The sequence below is a fragment of the Macaca nemestrina genome, chromosome 5 (assembly GCF_043159975.1).
Source record: "Macaca nemestrina isolate mMacNem1 chromosome 5, mMacNem.hap1, whole genome shotgun sequence".
In the NCBI taxonomy this organism is placed as follows: Eukaryota; Metazoa; Chordata; class Mammalia; order Primates; family Cercopithecidae; genus Macaca; species Macaca nemestrina.
In genome coordinates, this window is record NC_092129.1 from 126,996,291 (window position 1) to 127,017,267 (window position 20,977).

At 33.7% G+C, this 20,977-nt stretch overlaps 1 protein-coding gene and 1 long non-coding RNA gene across 2 annotated transcripts in view; one reads left to right on the top strand and one right to left on the bottom strand.

Moving 5' to 3' along the window:
- The window catches only part of LOC105479543 (bone morphogenetic protein 5), a 123,211-nt gene that overhangs the window by 71,580 nt on the left and 30,654 nt on the right, over positions 1 to 20,977 (top strand). Inside the window, exon 3 of the mRNA XM_011737547.3 lies at positions 9,687 to 9,835. Within this exon, the coding sequence (XP_011735849.1) occupies positions 9,687 to 9,835 (149 nt within the window). The remainder of the gene's footprint in view (positions 1 to 9,686; positions 9,836 to 20,977) is intronic.
- Positions 730 to 4,986, bottom strand: LOC105479542 (uncharacterized). Its single transcript, XR_985963.3, has 3 exons — positions 4,852 to 4,986; positions 3,296 to 3,372; positions 730 to 854 (listed from the first exon to the last, which is right to left on the bottom strand). It is a non-coding gene; the product is annotated as an uncharacterized lncRNA (long non-coding RNA).

Genomic DNA, 20,977 nt, shown 5'->3' on the forward strand with positions numbered 1-20,977 from the left:
ACATCATAACCATATTCACAGATATAAAACTTTACTTTTAATTCCTTCTCTTTCTCATATTTAATTCACCCCTCAATGCACTGTAATTTGATTTTCATAACTCCACTCAACTAGTCATCTACCAACAGCCTCTCCTTACCAGATCTTATGGATACTTTGTCTTTCCTCTTATTCTCCTCAGTATTTGATATTGTTGATCATTCCCTATTTAATATGTGAAATATCCTAACCAGGGGAATATATTAGTTTCCTAGAATTGCCATAACAGATGACTGAAAATTATGATGGCTTAATACAACAGGAAGTTGTTTTCTTATAGTTCTGAAGGCTAGGTTTCTCAAATCAAGGTATTGGTAAGGCCATGCACCCTCCAAAACCTCTAGAGGATGATGCTTCCTTGCCTTTTTCAGCTTCTGGTAGCCCCAGAACTTCCTTGGCTGTGTGAAGATACTGTAAATCCAATCTCCTCCTCTATCTTCATGTGGCCCTCTTCCTTCTGTGTGTCTCTATCTTTGTGTCTCTCCTCTTCTTATAAGGAGATTGTATTGTAATATGGCTTACCTCATATTAACTTTGATTACATTTGTAAGAGATATTTCCAAATAAAATCACATTCACAAGTACGAGGGACTAGTACTTCAACATATGTTTTTGAAAGACACAATTTAACCCATAACAGGGAGTAAGCTAGATAGTGATTGATAAGATAAATAAAATCATTGTGAGTCATAAGGAATAAGAGATTTATTATAGGGATTTGACTTTCTGCAATCATGGGACCTGGTTAAATAGTTCATGTAAGGCTGTTGCTTCTCCATCTTGTGATGGGTCTAAAGTTTGCTTCCTATAGGCAGCTGGGAAGAAAAACAGACACAGAATTGGAGAGAACAAGGAGAACTAGAACTTTTCAGGATATGCTGGAGTCTCAGAGACAAATTGGAACCCATGTCTTTCTCATGCCTTTGGAGTTCTAATTTTAATGATGTGCGTGGCCTGCAGGGGAGATTGGTATGCTTCACCATGAATTCCACAAACTCCTTTGCTTAGGATGTAGAGAAGCTGAAGGAGGTGATCTTGCAGAAGGAATTGTGGGCCAGAATTTGGAGAAGCTGATGGAGCTATTATTCAGTGGAAGCTAAAAGAGCCCAGGTGCTCCCATCAGTAAGGTGAGCTAGCAGATCAGTGACAATGTATGCGAGCAGCAGAAAAGTCTGGCAGTTTACCAGTTATCCAATCATAAACTTGGGTGCTGCTTTCGTTCCACTACCCAACTCCTGTTCCGATTTCTCTGATGGCTACCTTCAAAGCAGCCCCAAGCAAATTCCTGAAGGAATTCTGGGATTTGTCACCTCTATTTAGGTAATATGACAATGTACATAGCCACAACAGTCCATCCTTGTCAATTTGGCACTAATATACATCTTTTATAACCATTCATAACTTCCTTTTTTTTTTTTTTTTTTTTGAGGCGGGGATTCGCTCTTGTCACATAGGCTGGATTGCAACGGCGCGATCTCAGTTCACTGCAACCTCTGCCTCCTGGGTTCAAGCGATTCTCCTGCCTCAGCCTCCCAAGTAGCTGGGATTACAGGTGCCTGCCACTATCCCCAGCTAATTTTTGCATTTTTAGTGGAGACAGGGTTTTGCCATGTTAGGCAGGCCGGTCTTGAACTCCTGACCTCGGGTAATCGACTCACCTCGGCCTCCCAAAGTGCTGGGATTACAGACGTGAGCCACTGCACCCAGCACCATTCATAACTTATAAAAAATGTAATAGCAAAGTAATTCTGCCTTTTAATCCATCTTTGGATGTTGTTCATTCCTTTTCTAGCTGAGCCATGCTCCCCCTTTGAAGTATTATAACTTCAATACTGAAATATGTGATTAGCTACTATCAACACTGCTTAGATGGGAGGTAGATAGGGAAGAAAAGGGGAAAAAAAGAATTGTTTAATATATATTAGGTAGGTGCAAAAGTACTTGTGGTTTTGCTGTTAAAAGTACTGACAAAGATACATATATATTTAATACAAAAAACAAATATATTAATTTCAAAATAAGGAAGAAATACCATAATATTACAATACTCATTTCTGCAGCTCGTCAATGGTTGCAGTTAGTATTTATAATTTCCTTCTTTTACTATGCAATCAATTTTCTGTTTATTTTGACAAGCACCATGACTGGTCACTTTTCCTTACCTAGTAGGTAAATCACACATTTATTGTTGAAGTGTCTGGGCCATTAGCAATAATGCCTGCAATGAACCGTGATTTTCCATTGACTTTTGTCATATGACAAGGGAGTACTAAGTGATGTTCCAGGTGATCTCTTGTACTCAATGCATACTCCTCATTACCCATATTGTGGTAGTAGTAGTCCAATTTCCCTTTGATATTTAGAATAATTAATTCACATGGTATAGTAACCTCTTACTGGCTTCTTGATTCACTGGCATGAGGAGTCAAAGTGGCCAGGTAGCTGTTTCAAGTTCCAGTTTAATAGAACCATTGCTACAGACCCTAGAGTTAGCATTGTACCATTGGGAATTAAGAGCTCTGGACCAACATAGCCCAATGTCTTGGGAGTCAGAAGCACAGATTTTGCTAGTTGAATCATGTATAGTGAGTTGAGAGGAACCACTTCCATTTCCACCTATGAGACATCCGGCTATGAGAGAAACAGTCATCCTAGCTATATTAGTTACTGATTTAGATCATATAAAGCTTCCCTGAAGGATATCAGTTCATTCTTGTAAAATATTGGTACTCAACTGGTGGCATAACTGAGTCTTCCAAAGACCATCCTTTTGATGGGCAGCATGGGAAGACTGGTGACTTCCATAAGCATGAGCCCATTTTTTTTTTTTTTTTAATCAGAAGCGATGCAATATGGAATTCCATGAATAAGTGAATAAGGCATTCTGGAAGTTCATGTGTGTTAATTTTGGGGAGAAGCATCATGGACAAAGCAGATTCATGTCCAGAGCACCCTTTCCAGAGACAACAAAGTAGTGCCCTTCCAGTACTGAAGTAAGTGTTCCAGTGTAATTAGCCAAGCGCAAAGTGGAGATTTATCACCCTGGGAAATGCTTCTGCAAGGATTTATGGTAGAGATTTGACCTTAGGCATTCCTAGAGCTAACCAGTCTATTTAAGTCTGTTGCTCTGCCTCTGAAGCTGGGCTTAAGGTTCACAGGTCAGAGAGTCAGAAAGGAAAGATGCACTGCGGGAAACAAGGACAAAACAGAACCTGTGAAGATAATCTGGAACCCATGAGGACAAGGTGGAACCTACCTCCAGGTCTCCAACTTCAATAATGCAGTTGACTTTCTAGCCACCAAGGGCTTCCTTTTAGAAGTGGATGCCTTGCCCTAGATTCCGAGGAACCAAATAAGGAATATTAGTGGGATCTGAAGGAGCTGTACACCCAACACCAATAAGATGAACCAGCAGATCTCCACAGTATGTCTAAGTTGCAGTAACACTTGATCACACGATAGTCTTCTAAGTATAAATATGGCTATTGCTTCACTGCCACCTTCTAAATGTTACCCAAATTTCCTTTGTAGCCAACCCTAATCCCAAACCATACACTGTAGTTCCAGCTTAGTTGAATTGATATAATATAAAACCACCACGGAGTGTGAAAATATATTAAATTGAAAAAGTGAATAAATGAATTAATAGATAGATGGATTTGTGAAATGACAGCCAAAGTCACTTCTTAGCTGTTTCTACCCATCTTATTTTAGACTTGGCTCAGATCAGTCTTTTAGTGGTCCAGTCCATATATCAATGCTTTTCTTCAAGATAAGAAAAGCAAGTGAGTTATGGTTTGGGAGTAAAGGGAGCTAATATTTTATAAGAGAAAGTGTTGTGAAAGTGGAAAACCAGGTTCTGGTTCCCCTATTGGCTAAGTGAACATGGAAAATTATTTGATTTCTCTTTAAATTTCATTATGAAAAAATAGTTTGGCTAAGTAATTTCTGTCTTACTCAGTTCTAATATTCTGTGATTTATTTTGGTTACTTTCAGAGTTAAAATCCCAGATGCACTGATTTCACATCAAACATTCTTGGTCAATTTTTTTTTCTGTGCTCCATTTATTCAGCTGACTAGAAAATAGAGGACATTAACATTTCCAATACTACATGCCTGGTGTGCTACTAGGCCTGTTCACATCCCTTATATGTCTAATTATAAGGAGAACACATTATCATGATATGATGATATAAAATGATATTCCCTTTACTCAAGTAAAATCAAACAAATTATAGGAAGAAGTAGAATGTTTATACACTTGAATTTTTGTGTAAACATAGGTAGATAATGAATACACTTAGAAAAGACTATAATAGTTTAATATTTTGCATACATATTTTAATTTATGTTATATGAAATTATTAATATAGTATTCCTTGTTTCACTCTCAAAACATATATGATGACTTTTTCTTCAAACTTGTCTCATGCATCTTCAACATTATGTCTTTATCACTAGAATCACATTTTTAATCATATATCACAGTGTTAAAAAGTATGTCATCTGCAGCTCCATCTATGTTGTTTGAAAAGTAGAATTTTTTTGTGTATTTGTATATGATAATGTCATTGGAAATACTATGCTATCAAAAGTGCAGGAATCCACGGGTGTGTGTGTGTGTGTGTGTGTGTGTGTGTGTGTTTGTTGTTCTTTGCTTTTTAGCATTTAACTGGATAAATGTTACATCCACAATGCAGTCTCTGACTCTATTCTTATGTAAGGAAAGGGTACTTTGCTTTGTAAAGTGCTTTCTAAAGTGCTTTTTAAAAAGGTGAAGTTTCACTGTGGGGAGGTGTGTGCAAACCTACCCCAAAGTCCCAGGAATCTGACAGGCTGAAGAGACAGGCTGACAAAACCAGTTTCCTTGGAAGAAATATTTAATAGGGACTTAGAAACAGAAGCCATGTCTGTGTCTTGGGCAGCAGCAAGTTGAGATGGTGGATTCCCACACCATTACCCCCAGAACTTGGGCTTATATATCACAGGGGAGAAGGGATGGTTCAGAAGTGAACTGTAGGACAATTGAAGCATGATGTCATAAAGGTTGTTTGACCTAAAGGCAGAATTTGTGGTAAGTACCTGCTCTTACACAAGGAAAATAGATAAACAGAAAATATTAGAAGCCTTCCCAGAACAGAAGTTAATCAGAAGCCAATAGAGTGGATTAGCTTTCAAGATGGAGTTGCTTTGGCCTCCACAGGTAAACTTGTAAAGACAGTCAATAGTTGAATTTTTGAAACAACACTCCCAGAAATACTTTCTAATTTTTTTATGCCTTTTTTACCTCCTCCGTCTCCTTTTCTCCTCCTTCTGCTCCTCTTTTTTTCTTCTCCCCCCTTCTTGTAAATACCAAATTAACACTGATTGAGGTCATTTGAAGGTAATGTGCTTCCCTAAATAATACTTTCCCAAACCTCACAGGTCAAAATGCAGCAATTTAGAGACATTTGTATTATGGCAGACCCTATAAAAGATTGCAGATTTAAGTGTAAAAGATTTAAGATTATGGCAGACCCTATAAAAGATTGCAGATTTAAGTATAATTTACCTCTTAACCAGATAGATATTCAAAGTATTGGACTTTGTCTTGATCAAACCTTTTCAGGCAGGGATTATCATACCATTTTTAATATACAGGGAAACTGAGGCTGAGGAATTCCTTAATTGTTCAAGATCTGTCTGATCTCCAAATCTTTATAGCACTACATTGATATGATAAAAAGATGATAAATATTAATTTCTTAGCCACATAGCTTCAATTTTCTCATTCCACCAATTAGCATTTTCGGTTGAGTTATGCTAATGGTAGTAACTTAAATTCTGCTGAATTTTGGTTCCTGTTGCTTAGTCTTTAGTGTAGTGTCCTTCCGGTATTTTAAGATTCTCAAGGTATGTTTGCAAAACTCTTTCTTCTTTCACTAAAATAAAAGGCACTCATGCAAGTAAATATACATAAACACACCAATAGCCCATGTTTAACTAGACATGTTTAAACTTCTGGTCATGATGAGTCAGACCTGCTCAAATGTATTTGCATTGACTATAAATGTATGTATATATTATACATTATTATTCACTTTTGAGTAGCTAAACTTAATATTCCTAAATATTTCATATCTGATAAGTTTATCTGATACTACAAATCTAACTTTATCTGTTAAACATGACTTTGTGTTTAACAATGACATGACTTTATTAACTATATAGGAAGTTATTATACTGATCTATATCATACTCAAGATGAACGATGAAATTTTACCTGAAAAAGAAAAATGCAAATTTTAGTCATGATGATTTCTATTAATATAAATTTACTTTCACATGTTTGTTTTTGAAAACCTCTCAATCTTGGTAAGTGCTATGTTGTCAATACAGACAGACTGTTCACCTCCAGGAATATTTATATCCCTGCCTTAAAACCCACTTTATTAGTGTTATGTATTAGTATTAGTGTTATGGGTTGAATTGTGCCCTCTCCCCCATATGCTGAAATCCTAGCCTCCAGTAACTCAGCATGTGACCTTATTTGGACATAGGGTCTTTGCAAAGGCAGTTGACCTAAAGTGAGGTCAGTAGAATGAATCCTAACCCAATATGACTGGTGTCCTTATGAAAAGAGGAAATTTAGACACAAAGACATGCATAGGAGGAAAGATGATGAGAAGGGATACAATCAAGGGATACAAGGGATGATGAGAAGACAACAATCTATGAGCCAAGGAGAGAGCCTGGAATAGATCTTTTCCTCCGGTTTCAGAAAGAACCGACCCTGCTGACACCTTGATTTTGGAATTCTAGCCTCCAGAAATGGGAGAAAATCAATTGCAAACTCTAGCCTGGTATTTTGTTATAACAGCCTTAGAAAACAATCACAAACACCATTCTGAAATATTTGCTTATGTACATTCATGTAAATGGGCTTTTTCTTTGCTACAATGTAGGCTTCAATTTTAAGTATTGTAACTGCACCTTAAAGGATTTATGGAATTATTTTTGCTACAAATAAATATGTTTTTTTCTATATACATGTATTCTGTCTATTGCACTGTTCTTAAATGCATTACTATTTAAAATGTTCTTTTATTGGATATTGTAAGAAGCTCTTTTAAAAAGTCAAGTAAAACTGGTGAGGCAGGCAACTTTAACAAGTTTATTTTATACTGTTCATGGGAAATACTTAGGATATTTTACTATTCCCGGCAGTATAAGTGCCATATTTTAGTGGAGAAATTTTATACTTCAAAAGAAATCCCCTCTAACATTTTACAGAATGGGGTTAGGGGGAACTTATTTTCAAGAAACTGCTATGAAAGGGACTGTATGAGTAAAAATTACAGAATTATTACTGCTGTGTTTATTAGTCATAGTCTTGATTCTTGTCAAGCATATTCTGTTGTCTATAGGTAATGCAGAAGAGCTTCGTATATGTAAGGGAGAAATTAAAGAAATTGTCAGTCACAAGTAAAATAGTTTTGACCATTAATAGAAAACTGCACTTATGAAATCAATTGAACTTTCATAACTTTTCAGAGGTGAACTAGAAATATGTGACTCTTTTTAGACCATACCACTTCATCTTGCTAGATTTACTTTCCAATTAATTTGCAATTTGCATCACTGAAATTTAGATATTTAGGACATACGTGATGCTTTTTCTAAATATATACATTAAAACTGGAACTGTTTCCTTCATAGACATGCTGGAAAGTTTTGGGATTTGAACATGGAGAGTTTGGGGAATTTTTTCTTTTCCTGAAGAGATAGCACAATTTAAAAATAATAGAAAATATCATTGAAATGACCACCAAAAGAAATTTGTTAATTTTGTTTCTGAAAATTTACCTCCTTGTTCTTTTTTGTTTTCAATGTTTTTATTAATATCATGCCAAGGGATGACATTATGAGCCTTGCAGAATTGATTAGGACATGTTTGCCATACTTCAAATGAAAGCAGACCTGAAATCAGTGTAGCACTCAAGTATTTCCCAAGGTACAGGGTGACTGCTCCTGTTTAAGAAGTGAACAGTGTAAATGAGTTAATTCCAAGATTAAGGTCTCAGAGATATTTACCAAATATCTCAAAACTTTAAGATAATTCTTATTTTCTTATCTGCTTATTTGGAGGATTTTTCAATTTAGGAGGGAGAGGAAGAATTTAACTGACATGCTATCACACTGGGACTATAAAGGGTTGTACACATTCTAGTGATAACTAAAGGAATCATTTTATTGCTTTGTACGACATGCTTGTCACATATCTGCAGTATCTAAAACTGAGTCCTATATGAAAAAAGTGTTTCAGACCTTCCTTTGGTAAACACTATGACTGTAATTGTGAAAAGATGATAAAACATTAGATTATTTAGATGATTTCATTATCATATTACATTTACTTGAATTTCTCTAGATTAATAGAAAAAAAGTACAAATCTAGTTAGGAAACAAAGATGTAGTTTCTAAGATACTGACACTTTTTTTTAACTTCATTTTTGTTAAAACAGTTCAATTTTAATTTTAGAGTATTTTTCTTTAAAAAGTATGATTTATTAAAAATGTATTTTCACATTTTGTAAGCCACCCATAGTGACTTCTATGATATATACAGACAGAAAATGCAGTAAAATAGTATTTAACGTGGCTTATTATGACTAGCTCTGTTGTTTTCTATATAAATAATATGCTCTTAAATAGATTCAATACAATATCAAAGGTCATAAAATGCATAAGGGTGTTACTTCTACTCTACCTTGAGGGAGATACAGTGTTTTACAGTTAACCTATTTGAGCTTGAATTTTATCAATACGAAGGAGCTGTTGTAAAGATTAAATGTCACAAATAGATAATTTTAGCTCAGAGACTGCCTGTAGTAAGAGAATAATAAATTATTCATTATAATTCAACAAATGTTTATACATTTGTAAATATAGTGCTAAAATTAAGATTCAAAAATACAAGTATAAATGTTAATAACAGTAACACTGTGCAGATTATTCTAAAGTACATAAGTTCATATTCATAGCCATTACTGTCCCAAGGGGACTTAAGCTTGCAGAAGATATTAACAAAAGTTCTCATAGATTGTACCATTCAACTCATGGGATTTATCCCTTAAACCAGTGGTGCACTCTGTAATCCTATCTTGGTGTTTGGTATCCATAAAATAATTATATAATAAAAATAGAAAAACTATTAGAAAACTCTTTCTAAAACAGATGATTACATTACATCCTGCCTGTGTTCCATTCATTTGAGATTTCACATTCATACAAACTGGAACAGCTACTTTCATTTGTCTCTATTCAGTTTAATCCTTTGTTTTGAGGACTACTTACAGATGGTGGTTACCAGGAACACTGATGACCAGAGATCAAATTAAGAGCACTAAGTCAGTTTATAAAGGCCGGTGAAAAGCAGGAAAATGGAAATTACTTTCAGATAGAGATTACTAATCTGTATCAGGTTTGATTGGGAGCCTAGTAACAAAGGGTTTTGTGTCTTATTACTTATTTGAGTCACTTGTTCTACTTGTTCTTTAACTCGTGTTATTTTACAGACTGCTTTTGTAATGTTTTCACTTAAGTCTAGGAAATAGTGATCTTCATTTAAACCTTTAACTTTTTTTGTTGTTCTTTTTCTTTTTAGGGATGCAGATCTGTTCTTGTTAGACACAAGAAAGGCCCAAGCTTTAGATGTGGGTTGGCTTGTCTTTGATATCACTGTGACCAGCAATCATTGGGTGATTAATCCACAGAACAATTTGGGCTTACAGCTCTGTGCAGAAACAGGGGATGGTAAGCACTGAATTTTATATACTTTTTGTGAAGCTTGTTTGACACATTGAGTGTTATTGTTTTTTATGTGATGTAACCAATATATGTTTTATATTTATGATGTCCAAGACAGCACATTCCATAGCGTAGTGCAAAACTATATTAGTTAGTTAATCAATTTAGGACACATTCATCCAGTACATTTATTGTCAGACTCTGGGGTGGGAGGTAAAGAAGATGTAGGTACTGCTACTGCTCTCCAGGGATTTTTAGTCTAGTGTTGAAGACCTGTATATGTAAGTTAAGTAGCACTACTCTAATACAACAATACCAAAAGAAAGATATATATAAAGTGATATCGATCTTTATCTTGATTGTAGTGGTGGTTACACAACTATGTAATTTGTAAAAATTTATAGAACTGTACATCAAATAAGAATAAATATTACTATATGCAAATTGTGTCTTAAAGCTTGACTAAAACAAGGATAAACATGTATCAAAAGAGACACTAGGGAAGTAAAGGAGCTACCAATAATACGAAGTGGGAGATGGGGATGGAATGAGTCACAAAAAACTGCAGAAAAATAATACCAAGTTAGTTCCTTACCTATTGCAATGTTTGATCAAAGACTACTGCTCCAGAATTACCTGTGGAAGGGTCTGTAGGAAATCTTCACTTTTGAGAAGGTCCAGAAGTAATTCTTATGCTCACAAGAGTTTATTGGGCACCTACTATATGCTGTGCACTTGTCGAGATTCTGGAGATATAAAAGTGAGCCAATGCAGATGGCTTTATGAGACTTGCATTTGAGTGATGTACGAGTTAGTAATAACACAATAGTATTACTGAATGCATATCACAGCACACTGAGGAGTTCAATGGATCTGTGAACATAGGATGGTGACTAGATTTGAGCTATAATCTGAAATACAAAGATATGATTGGGGAAGAAGTTGGGGGGCAGGCAATTCAGACACATGGAACAGAATTTGCAGACTGTGGCGATGGTGACACTGGCATATTTGCTCAGAAGACTCAGAAAGCCTAGGCCAATATATTCAGAACTTTGTTGCCCTTTGATCACGCAAAGTTCAAACACTCTAAACCCAAATCTAGCCTTGCAGGTCATTTAAAATTATATTTGTCATGATAGGAGGATAATACATAATTTAATGGTGTCCTATCTTTAAATACTTAATGTTTAATTTTAAATATTTATAAAAAACATCATGGAGATCTACATTGAGCTGTTATTCTCTACCCCAAAAATGTTATCAACAGGGACAGGGAGGATAATTTTTAAAAAGATCATTAATAAGAGAACGTATCGTATTTAAAGTTCACTGCTTCTAGTTGTCACAGAATCAGGCAAGAAAAACATTAGGCCTACAGTCTGCCTCCCTCATTTTTCCTTGCTGTGTTACACAAAAGCCTTGTTTAATAAACATGGAGGTAAGTAAAAGTTGTGCCTGTCTTGGACCTTTTTCAAGTAGATTTGTTGCTATAAATACTGAAGACTTCATTATGGCGTTGTTTTACCTGCAGCCAGTTTCACACCTATGGGTAATACCATGGCCGATGCTGTGATTGCAAAGATTATGTATATGGAATGAAGTTCATACACAAATGGAATATATTAAAGGGTTAGTCTAGTGAATGTGTTATGGGTCTCAAATCTTGATCTAGAAAAAGAAAGTTCTTACTGAAAGTGTCATAGGCAAAATTTCAGACCTTTCCTCTGCTGTCAAATACAGATTTTTCCATAGCTTTTAATTACAATGGCTGAATTTTCATAAACAATTCAAATATTCTGGATTATAGGTTAGAGTCCAATTATGGCTTTAAGATTATCATTAAAGGATCCTCAGAGTTCAAGCATTATAAATGTAGACTGAGTAAGGCATAAATTTAAATAATCTTCTAAGAATTCTTAGTGTTAAGCTACTGTACATTTTTGGTCAGAAATATGACTGGGAAATTGGCAGTGGGGAGGTAAGCCATCGTTCCTTCCCTGGTATGTGGCCCTAACAAGAAAAATGAAATTAGTGATATGTGCTTCTCCCACTCTCCTCTTTGGAGATATGCTTGAAATGTCTAACTAAACAAATCAAGAAATCTATGAAATATGATCAGCCTGTTTCCTTTTAATTTCCATCTTCCCTCATGCCCCATATGGATTTTCTAAAGTTTCTCTTTTTTATTTTTTTTTTGTTACCCCCACTCTTACATTGTATTGGTTCTCTCTTTTACTATTTCCATTATTTAATGTTGTTTTCAGTTTATCTTTTTCTCTTTGAGAACTAGTCTGTATTTTGACTTTCCCTTTCTCTCTGATTAATTTTCTCTTATATTGCACGGGTAATTTGACTTTAAATTACTAGTGTGTTAGTTTTTAGCCTAGAGTAAACTAATGTTTTACTCCTTTAAAAGGTTTCCAAATTCTATGTTTAAGAGTTAGGTTTGAGATATACAGCCTTTTGTTGTTGCTTTTCTTTATCTCTCTGATATTGTCTAACTTGAAGAATTTTCAGATGGTTAAACATGCTAGGCTAGCTGGCTTTTTGCTTTTAGGCAATACTTAACACAGATTTTAACCAGAAGTGGAGCAGATAGGGCCTTGGGAAAGTAACTGATTCTCCTGGCACCTTAGATTTATTAACTGCAACCTCATGGAGAATATACATGTGACATTTCTTTGTAAATATGAATAACCAGATGCTTCAGCTTATTACAGCTTCACTCATTACCATGGCTGGTGTTCTCAATGTTACGTTGCTTCAGAGCAGACAGACCATCTTTTATTTTCAATAATATATTCCGAATGTTTTCTTCTAAGCAAAAGGAGTTGAAAATCATGAAAGGATGATACTCAGGATAGTCTGCTTTCAAATTCATTTGTAAACTGTTATTCATTTATCCATTTGTCCAACATACAATTATTGAGTATCTGTTCATGCAAGGCAGCAGGTTACAAATCATATCACCTAAGAGACAGATATAGGTAGCTAATTTTAGAAAGAACAAAGTGCCCTAATACTGAAAAACAGTGATACAACAAAGACACCAAGGAAAAGCAGAACATACATGGCTAAAGACACCTGGGATGGAGCCAAAGGAGCTATGGTAGAGGTGGCCTTGAAACTGGGTCAGCAGTTAGGATCCTAAGAAATACAGATGAAGAGGAAGGGAAGTCATGGAAGTATGGGAAGCGATGGTGAGGACAGGATAATTCATTCCTGGATGAAGAAACAGTAAGTAGATGCACACCATGTCAAAATGGCATGGAATATTCTGGAAAAATTTAACAGTCCAGGATTGGCTAGAACAACTTTCATGTATAAAATGTAATTGCAGATGCTATTAGGCAAGTAATCTGTAAACAAATCATGTAAGGAATATGAAATCTAAATTAAATGTAATATCCTCTTGTAGCTTGATCGTGAGCCATAAAAAAGAACTAAACTTATTACTTTAATCAATCACAGTAACACCACCGTGATTACAGGTTTGAATGAATGTCAGTTTCATGAGGTCATGGGACATGTATCACTCATTCGCACTTGTACTCTCAGTGCGTGGCACAAGAGTGGCAGGTCGTATGTATTCAAGATGTCTTGAATGGTAATTGTGTGAGTTCGTAATTAAAAGGCTCTTGTAGTTCATTTGCCACTGAATATGTTCCTTTTAAGAAAACATTCCAAACTGAGTTTTGGATTATTAGTAACTAAACTAGTTTAATGCAACATAGGAGCAGAATTTTGTAGAGCAAACCACAGTACAGAAGTTAAATAGTTTAAATCATAAGGAAAGGAAAGTCAGTGATGTGTATTATTAAATTTTGTTTAGCCTGCCCCTGTGAAAAAAAATACCAAAAAGGTCTAAATATATTTTGGGAATCAAAAGGCTGCTGAAACCAAAAGTAGCATTTTGATTCCTCAGAGAGCCTGTGGAAATTATGTCAGTTTATGAAATACTCTTTTTAGAAATCTGACAAATGAACTGCAATGGATTTGGCAAGAGCGTTCAAGTATATTTTATTATTTTTTCATGCTGATAATTATCAGAGCTCCATATGTTTGTTTCAGCAAAATAATACAAACATACGAGTAAGCAAATGAAAAAAATATATTGCTGCTTCTTAATGGCAAAATTTAGAGATTCCAGACAAGATGTTATATCCGGTTTTACAAAATTGGTTTTAAAGTTCTCAAGCACTTTCTCATGGTGGTTAAAAAACCTCTATGATAAAATAAATTCTATTTTTGTTTTTAATAGCAAATGAATAGACTTAAATCTGTCCTAAATTATTGTAAGATTTCCAGTTCTCTACATTATAATGATACATTAATTAACTGACATACTAGGTCTTTATTGACATTGCTAATAAATCTACAGTAATGATTTTTCCTACACACATATGCACATAGTTTATTACACAGATAACAATTTAGTCTAACTTTAAAGACTTGAGTTTTCCCCCCAAACACTATAATTTTCCATTGTTTGATGCTTTATATAGTTTAAGCCTTCCAAGTAGATTAATTCTTTTTTTCAAACTTGGGTTTATAGAATAATTTAGAGATGGAAAAACAAAGAAAGTATTTTTGGGTTCATTAGAATGTCTTTTAAAAAGCCCTGTGTTTTCAGACATTTTCAGTTTGGCAATACTCGGAATGAATTTTGCCAGTGACTTTTTTTCTTTCTATTCAAACTTGCTTATATATCAAGAAAAATTCAATCCATATGTTTCTGATTCATTTGTATTCAAGTCATCAAAATGTTGTTTTGTCAGAGAGTTGTTTAATGTCCAAGAAACATTATAAGGTTATTTTTTAGAAGTAGGACTCTAAAAGCCATTTTGAAAACAAAGTCATAGCGTAATTTTCAACCACATCAAGGTAAAACTTTAGGTTTAAAGTCAGAAAGTTTAAAGTTTCACTAAATTCTGTACTCAAATCAAGAAAAAAAGATTTCAGAGATATTAAACTGTCAAATTATATTATAACTGATACTTAAATGTAAAATAAAGAAACTTACTGCTTACAGTAACTTAGAATTTAAAGTTTTGATATTTAATTTAAATGAGGATAAATGAACAGATAGCTACATTCTGGAAATAAACATTTTAAAAAGAAATCATTAGGAAAACTAGATTAAAATCTGGGCTCTGACAAAATATTTACCATTTTAGCTATTGCATCAATAAAATGAGTGTGATAGTAATTACCTTACAAGGAATGTGAAGTTGTATTAGATGATAGTAGCTGGCACGTGATAGGGCACAAATAAAGGTCTGTATGATAAATTGGACTAGAGATTGTACAGACTTTTCACTTACATTAGCTCTGGTTATCACTCCTTTAACTTGGGACTAGTTCTTTTATTGCGGAGGTTTTACAGATGATTTAAATAAATTTTAGATAAATTCACAAGTGATAGTCCACAGGAAAAAGGTCAGATTGATATATATTCTGAAACTTTGAGTTGACAGCAGAGTATATAGGCAGTAATGTTATTAAGCTCATGTTTAATAATATTGGTTGATAAAATAATTACTGGTAAGAAACTTTTAACCTGTTTCAATCTAGGGTATGAAGTCAATAGAAATGAACACTCAGACATATGTATCATGATCAATTGATGCTTATATTAGTTGGCATCAACCAATGATTGATGCTTATATTCATAGACATCACAGAATATTAAATTATTAGTACTTAATATGGTAGTTTTTTGAGACCCATTTTGTTCTTAGAAAAATAACATATTTTTGGAGATTACTAATTTCATCATTGTAAATAAGGGAAACAAGCTTTTTGTAACCTAATAGGATTATATATGGGGCTAATTTATTAAAGGCTAGCCAACATTAGCATAAAAAACTCCTGTTTAAAAATGCCTCAGGACAAATTACTAGTATTTGAGTTAGTAAACCTATTAGTAAGCATTAAACACTAGAATGGATTCTAACAAAGATAATTGAATTTATAAGCAGGATTTTAATGTTCGTAGAACACAAGATCAAATAAATATCAGTAGTCTTTGATAAAGAGTAGAGTCCAATGGTCCCTAATACCTGTTGTGCTGATGTTTATAGCAAACCGCATAAACTCTCCACCATATAAATGGTATTTCCCAGAAAATGATCGGAAAGCTGAGATTTGAGATTTTGAGATTTAGACTTTAGAAAATCAGAGATTTTCTAAAAGTACCAACAGTTTAATCCTCTTTCATTTTCGCCAATATTATTCTGCAAACTTCAAATGAAGTATTTTGTTATCAGGACAATTAACTTGAAAGTGGGTAATTTTACATTTCATTATGCAGGATGTTGCTGTGTTCTCTCCTTTTGAACCTGTGATAATTTTGGTTGTAGTTGTTCATTCCCAGTAATTGACAACTGTTAGAGCTATGTTTTTTTTTTTTTTTTTTTTTTTTTTTTTTTTTTTTTTTTGAGGCGGAGTCTCGCTCTGTCGCCCAGGCTGGAGTGCAGTGGCGCGATCTCGGCTCACTGCAAGCTCCGCCTCCCGGGTTCCCGCCATTCTCCTGCCTCAGCCTCCCGAGTAGCTGGGACTACAGGCGCCGCCACCACGCCCGGCTAATTTTTTTTGTATTTTTAGTGGAGACGGGGTTTCATTGTATTAGCCAGGATGGTCTCGATCTCCTGACCTCGTGATCCGCCCGCCTCGGCCTCCCAAAGTGCTGGGATTACAGGCTTGAGCCACCGCGCCCGGCCAGAGCTATGTTAACAAAGAACAGGATTCATCTTTTTCTACAACCTTGGGTTGTTTTTCATTCCTACCTGCATAGTAATTTAACATACTGATAACATTTCTTTTCCAAGTTAAAATATCCAGTAATATCTCCTAAATGTATTCTGTTAAAATAAGTTTTTCCAAAATTGCCACGTCTTTTGAATTGCAGTATATTCCTAATTAGAAACATATATTCCAGTATCCAAAGTCCACATGTGATTATATATTAAACAAAGGTATAATTTGCAACTGAATATTCTTTTATGTTTATAAAATTTAAGTGTATTTGTGTGAGAAATGCAGAGTTCTTAATATAATATCTACTTAAATTTAATAAGTCCTAGAATCTGCTATTTTTAAGTGGAAGTATCTGGCTAAGTTTGTTGTGTTATTCTTCGTATCCCTAAGAGAGTTGTTTTTACCTCAGGGAAAGAACTCAAAATTAAGCCTCTGTGTTGTCAGAGGTTTAATTTATCTGTGTCAAAGGTTAGATGATCTATATGGCTGGGTAATCTGAATATCAGCTGACAGTGCTAATAAGTAGCAGAAGAAATTCCGAGATCAAGGGTGATATTTTTCTTTTTCTCCTGCTGTTTTGACTACAGTTTCTCATTATTATTTATCTAAGTTCAAAAAGTTGAATTATGTCCACTTATCTGAGGATCTTTTAAACATTCTAAGATTTGATAATATTTCCTTCTCTTATCTGAATCTTATCTTTTGAAGTAATTAAGTCATTTTTGTTCATAAAACCATATGGCTCCCCTTTTGCTGAATTTATGGTGATGACAATTGGTTTTAAATAAATAAATGAGAGTATCTATATCCAAGAAACTGAAAGAATCACATATCTTGCTAGAGGTTCTGAAAGGAAAAAAGAACATATACACTTATGATTTGCTCTAGATAAATATTGTTATAAATAAGTAGTTCTTTGTGTATTGTCTAATGTTTAAGGATAATTAGATATTGACTTCTGGATTAATATTTTAGAATAAATTAGGAGGACAGCAGAAGAATAGTTATCTTCCAGTACCTGAAGAAATAAAATTAATAAATAAAATTTAACTTTTACTCTACAGTTCACAAGTTAAATCAATGTGCATAAAAGGCAAACTGAGGGCTCTTTACAAAAGACAAAAAACCCTGAATAATGGAAGCCAATGGCCATAGAATTGTTCGTTCCGTGAGGAATAAGCTCTATGTGACTTGAAGAATTCACTATTTAGTTGACTTCTTGTCTAGGAATTATACTGCATAATATACATTTTTAGGTAATTTCTACAGTCACTTACAACCTTGCTGCATCATATAATGGTAAACCAATTGTAATCTTTAAGCATATATTTATACTTTAAGCATTATATTCATGTATATACAAATACTATATGTAGAGAGGGTACAGTGAATGGAAATGCATTGTCTTAGAGGAGGCTGGTATTAAATAATTATATTCAAACCCCAACTTAAGATATTGTATAAAACCAGTGATGGAGAAACTGGTAAAGAGAAGCGAGAAAGCTAGGCGTGTTTTTCTGTGCGCATGCGTGTGTGTGTAGACATGGAATACCCAGGCATATACACAATCTCAAGTAATTGTGTTAGGGATCAAATATAAATTCATAGTTGAAAATCCATAATTATTAAAATTTCTAGATAGTTCTTCTTACAGCATTTAGCAGGATTGTATTTTCTTTTTAAGTGCCATACTAAATGTTTTAGTATCATAGCAAAACATAGAACTCAATCTAAAGTTTTCCATAACATTTTAGAGTGGCTTCTACTTCTATCAGATTTTTTCATGAAATTTCGAAAACATCAAAACATAAATTATCTATGGCCATGTGTTACTTTCTGAAAATCTTTTTATTTTTTTATAAGAAATCAAGCCTTGGAGAAATATTTAAAAGATGTGGCTAAGAGAAACAACTATGTTGATCATTTTAATCTGAATGTTTAGCAAAAGTGTCCATTGAGAATTCCTGTACATTTATGGTAAAAATGACTAGATTTCTACTGAAAATAAATATGACATAGATATCCCTTGGGGTTTGAAATCAGTATTTGTTAATTTTCCAAACCCATGTAAGCTGTGACCCATGGGTTTTCTAACTCGCGTAATGTCTTAAAGCACATTGGAGAACATAAATCTTCCCTGTATGCTTTAGTTTTTTTGTCATTTGCCCACTGCATACAAATGAGCAAAATCTTTACTGTGTCTTTCATGGCAGGAGAAACTGAACGTAAATAATGGATCACTGTTAAATTTCTACTTGGTTCAACCAAATATGTCGTTAATTCTCTTATTAGCCGTATAGCATTTTCACAAAATATACTCCATGTATTTCAAACTCATTCTTCTTATCAGCTTATTTTCTGTCTACACAGATATCCTCTTTTTTATACGCTGATTTCAGCAATACCTTTTGCCAATATCAATTTGTTCTTTTATGCTAATATTTAGTATTTTTGAATTCTACATGGTTAATCCAGGTTTAACTGGCTAGGTATATCTGTAATTCATTTTCAGTAAGAATTTAAACCATGCATTTCCTGTGATGGACAACTGAAATCAAATAAATAACATTAGTGGAAACTAACATTGCTGAGAGCTTACTCAGTGTTAAGCATTTTGCTAAGCTCTTTAAGTGAAATATCTACTTCTTCTTAACCCATTTTGTACATGAGTAAATGTAGCTTAAGAATAAATCTAAAAATGATTTGATTTCAGGGCCAGCCTCTTACAAGTTATGTTATTCTTTTATAAATTCTGAACTGAAAAATAATTGTATTGCTATAATTTCCAAATAAAACAATGTCATTAAAAATGATTATTATGGGACAGAATTGAATTTTATGCTGTATCTGTTGGGAATTATTTTTGATTTTTTATATTTTCTCTCTGGAGTTTAACCGTGATGTGGCTGACAATATGTAACAGTAATTCTGTCATATTTTTTATTTTCTAAATCAATCTCTTCAATTTTTTTGTCTCTTTATGTAATTATAGTTAATTTGATAAATTAATAAATCGGAAAGGAGAAAAACTTTTCTTCTGCCGATGATTCACTTCAACATGTAATTTAGTCAAATTTAATCTCTTTATTTAGAACTTGATAATGAACCCTCTGTTCTTAATTTAGTCTTGTATGATGATTCATAGGCAGAAAATAATTTTTCTTTTTAAATAGATACTGATTATAGAATATATTTAATAATAAATTGAAAGACTAAATTTTGCTGTTTAATCATGTCCATTATATAAACAATATTTTAAAACTAGTCTTTCTTTCTCTTGAAGACTTGCATCTCTTTATTATGTCCTCTTAGGATAATAACATAGTAGTAAACATTTTAAAAAGAATAATATGTGAAACATTTGGCATAGTCTAGTTAGTTCTCTTCTTCAAGTCCCAAAGAAGGTAACATTTGTAAATTGAGACTTGCAGGTTTGATCATACTTAAGAATATCTTAACATAATTGGCAGATCACAATAACTTAATTCAGAAGTGTTAGCTTTTAGTTTAGTTTATATATATTTGAATGAGAGCCACATGGTTAACATAGTTTGCTTATCCAAAGTTTAGCATCACAACTAAAAAACATATATGAAACAAGGTTTTAAAATTATTGACTTAAAGTAAGTAGTGACAAACAGGGAGTTAGTTGTGGTTCATTATCTGGCAAAATATATATTTTACTAATTTTTAAGATTTATTTTAATGAAAAGGGGTTCAGAAGTGCTTGGCTATGTCTGTATTTCTGTTTTTGATTTTTCCCTAATTCAGAACAGTAACTATGGAGTACCAGTCTTACCAAACAAATGCCAAAGTCAGAAACATGTTTCAGTTTTTGTTGTTTGTTACATTTTCTCTTCTAGACTCTGTAGCTAAACTAATCATCTGTGGGGTATGTTCATGTTAATATCAATTTAGGGTCCTGAAAAATATAAAATAGTACTTATTGTCATCATACACTGGAGCTGACCCTTTCTCTTCTTTTCTTTCTACTTAAGTTTTACTTATTGTTGACACATCTCTCTCAAAGATATATTGCAAAACTAACAGTAGTGCTGGTATTTGTATCCTGAGCAGAGAGCACAAGTGGGAAGAAGAGAGAATCTTTAATCATTATAAGGCATGAGCAACCACTGTGGCTCTATGCTGCTGAGAATTAAACATTGGCATGCCGGTAATAAGATTATAAGAGAGAGAGGAAAACCAAAAAACAAAAAACAAAGGCATCTAACCATCAAATCCAGTAGCATATGTTGGAAGTGGCAATCAAAATTTGGATTAGACTAAGAATACTTTGATAATTAAATTATATATCGCCACTCCTTGAAAATGTATGCTAATGTCTCTTTTTGGGGCATGTAATTGAATCTAATCTTTTTGTGACAG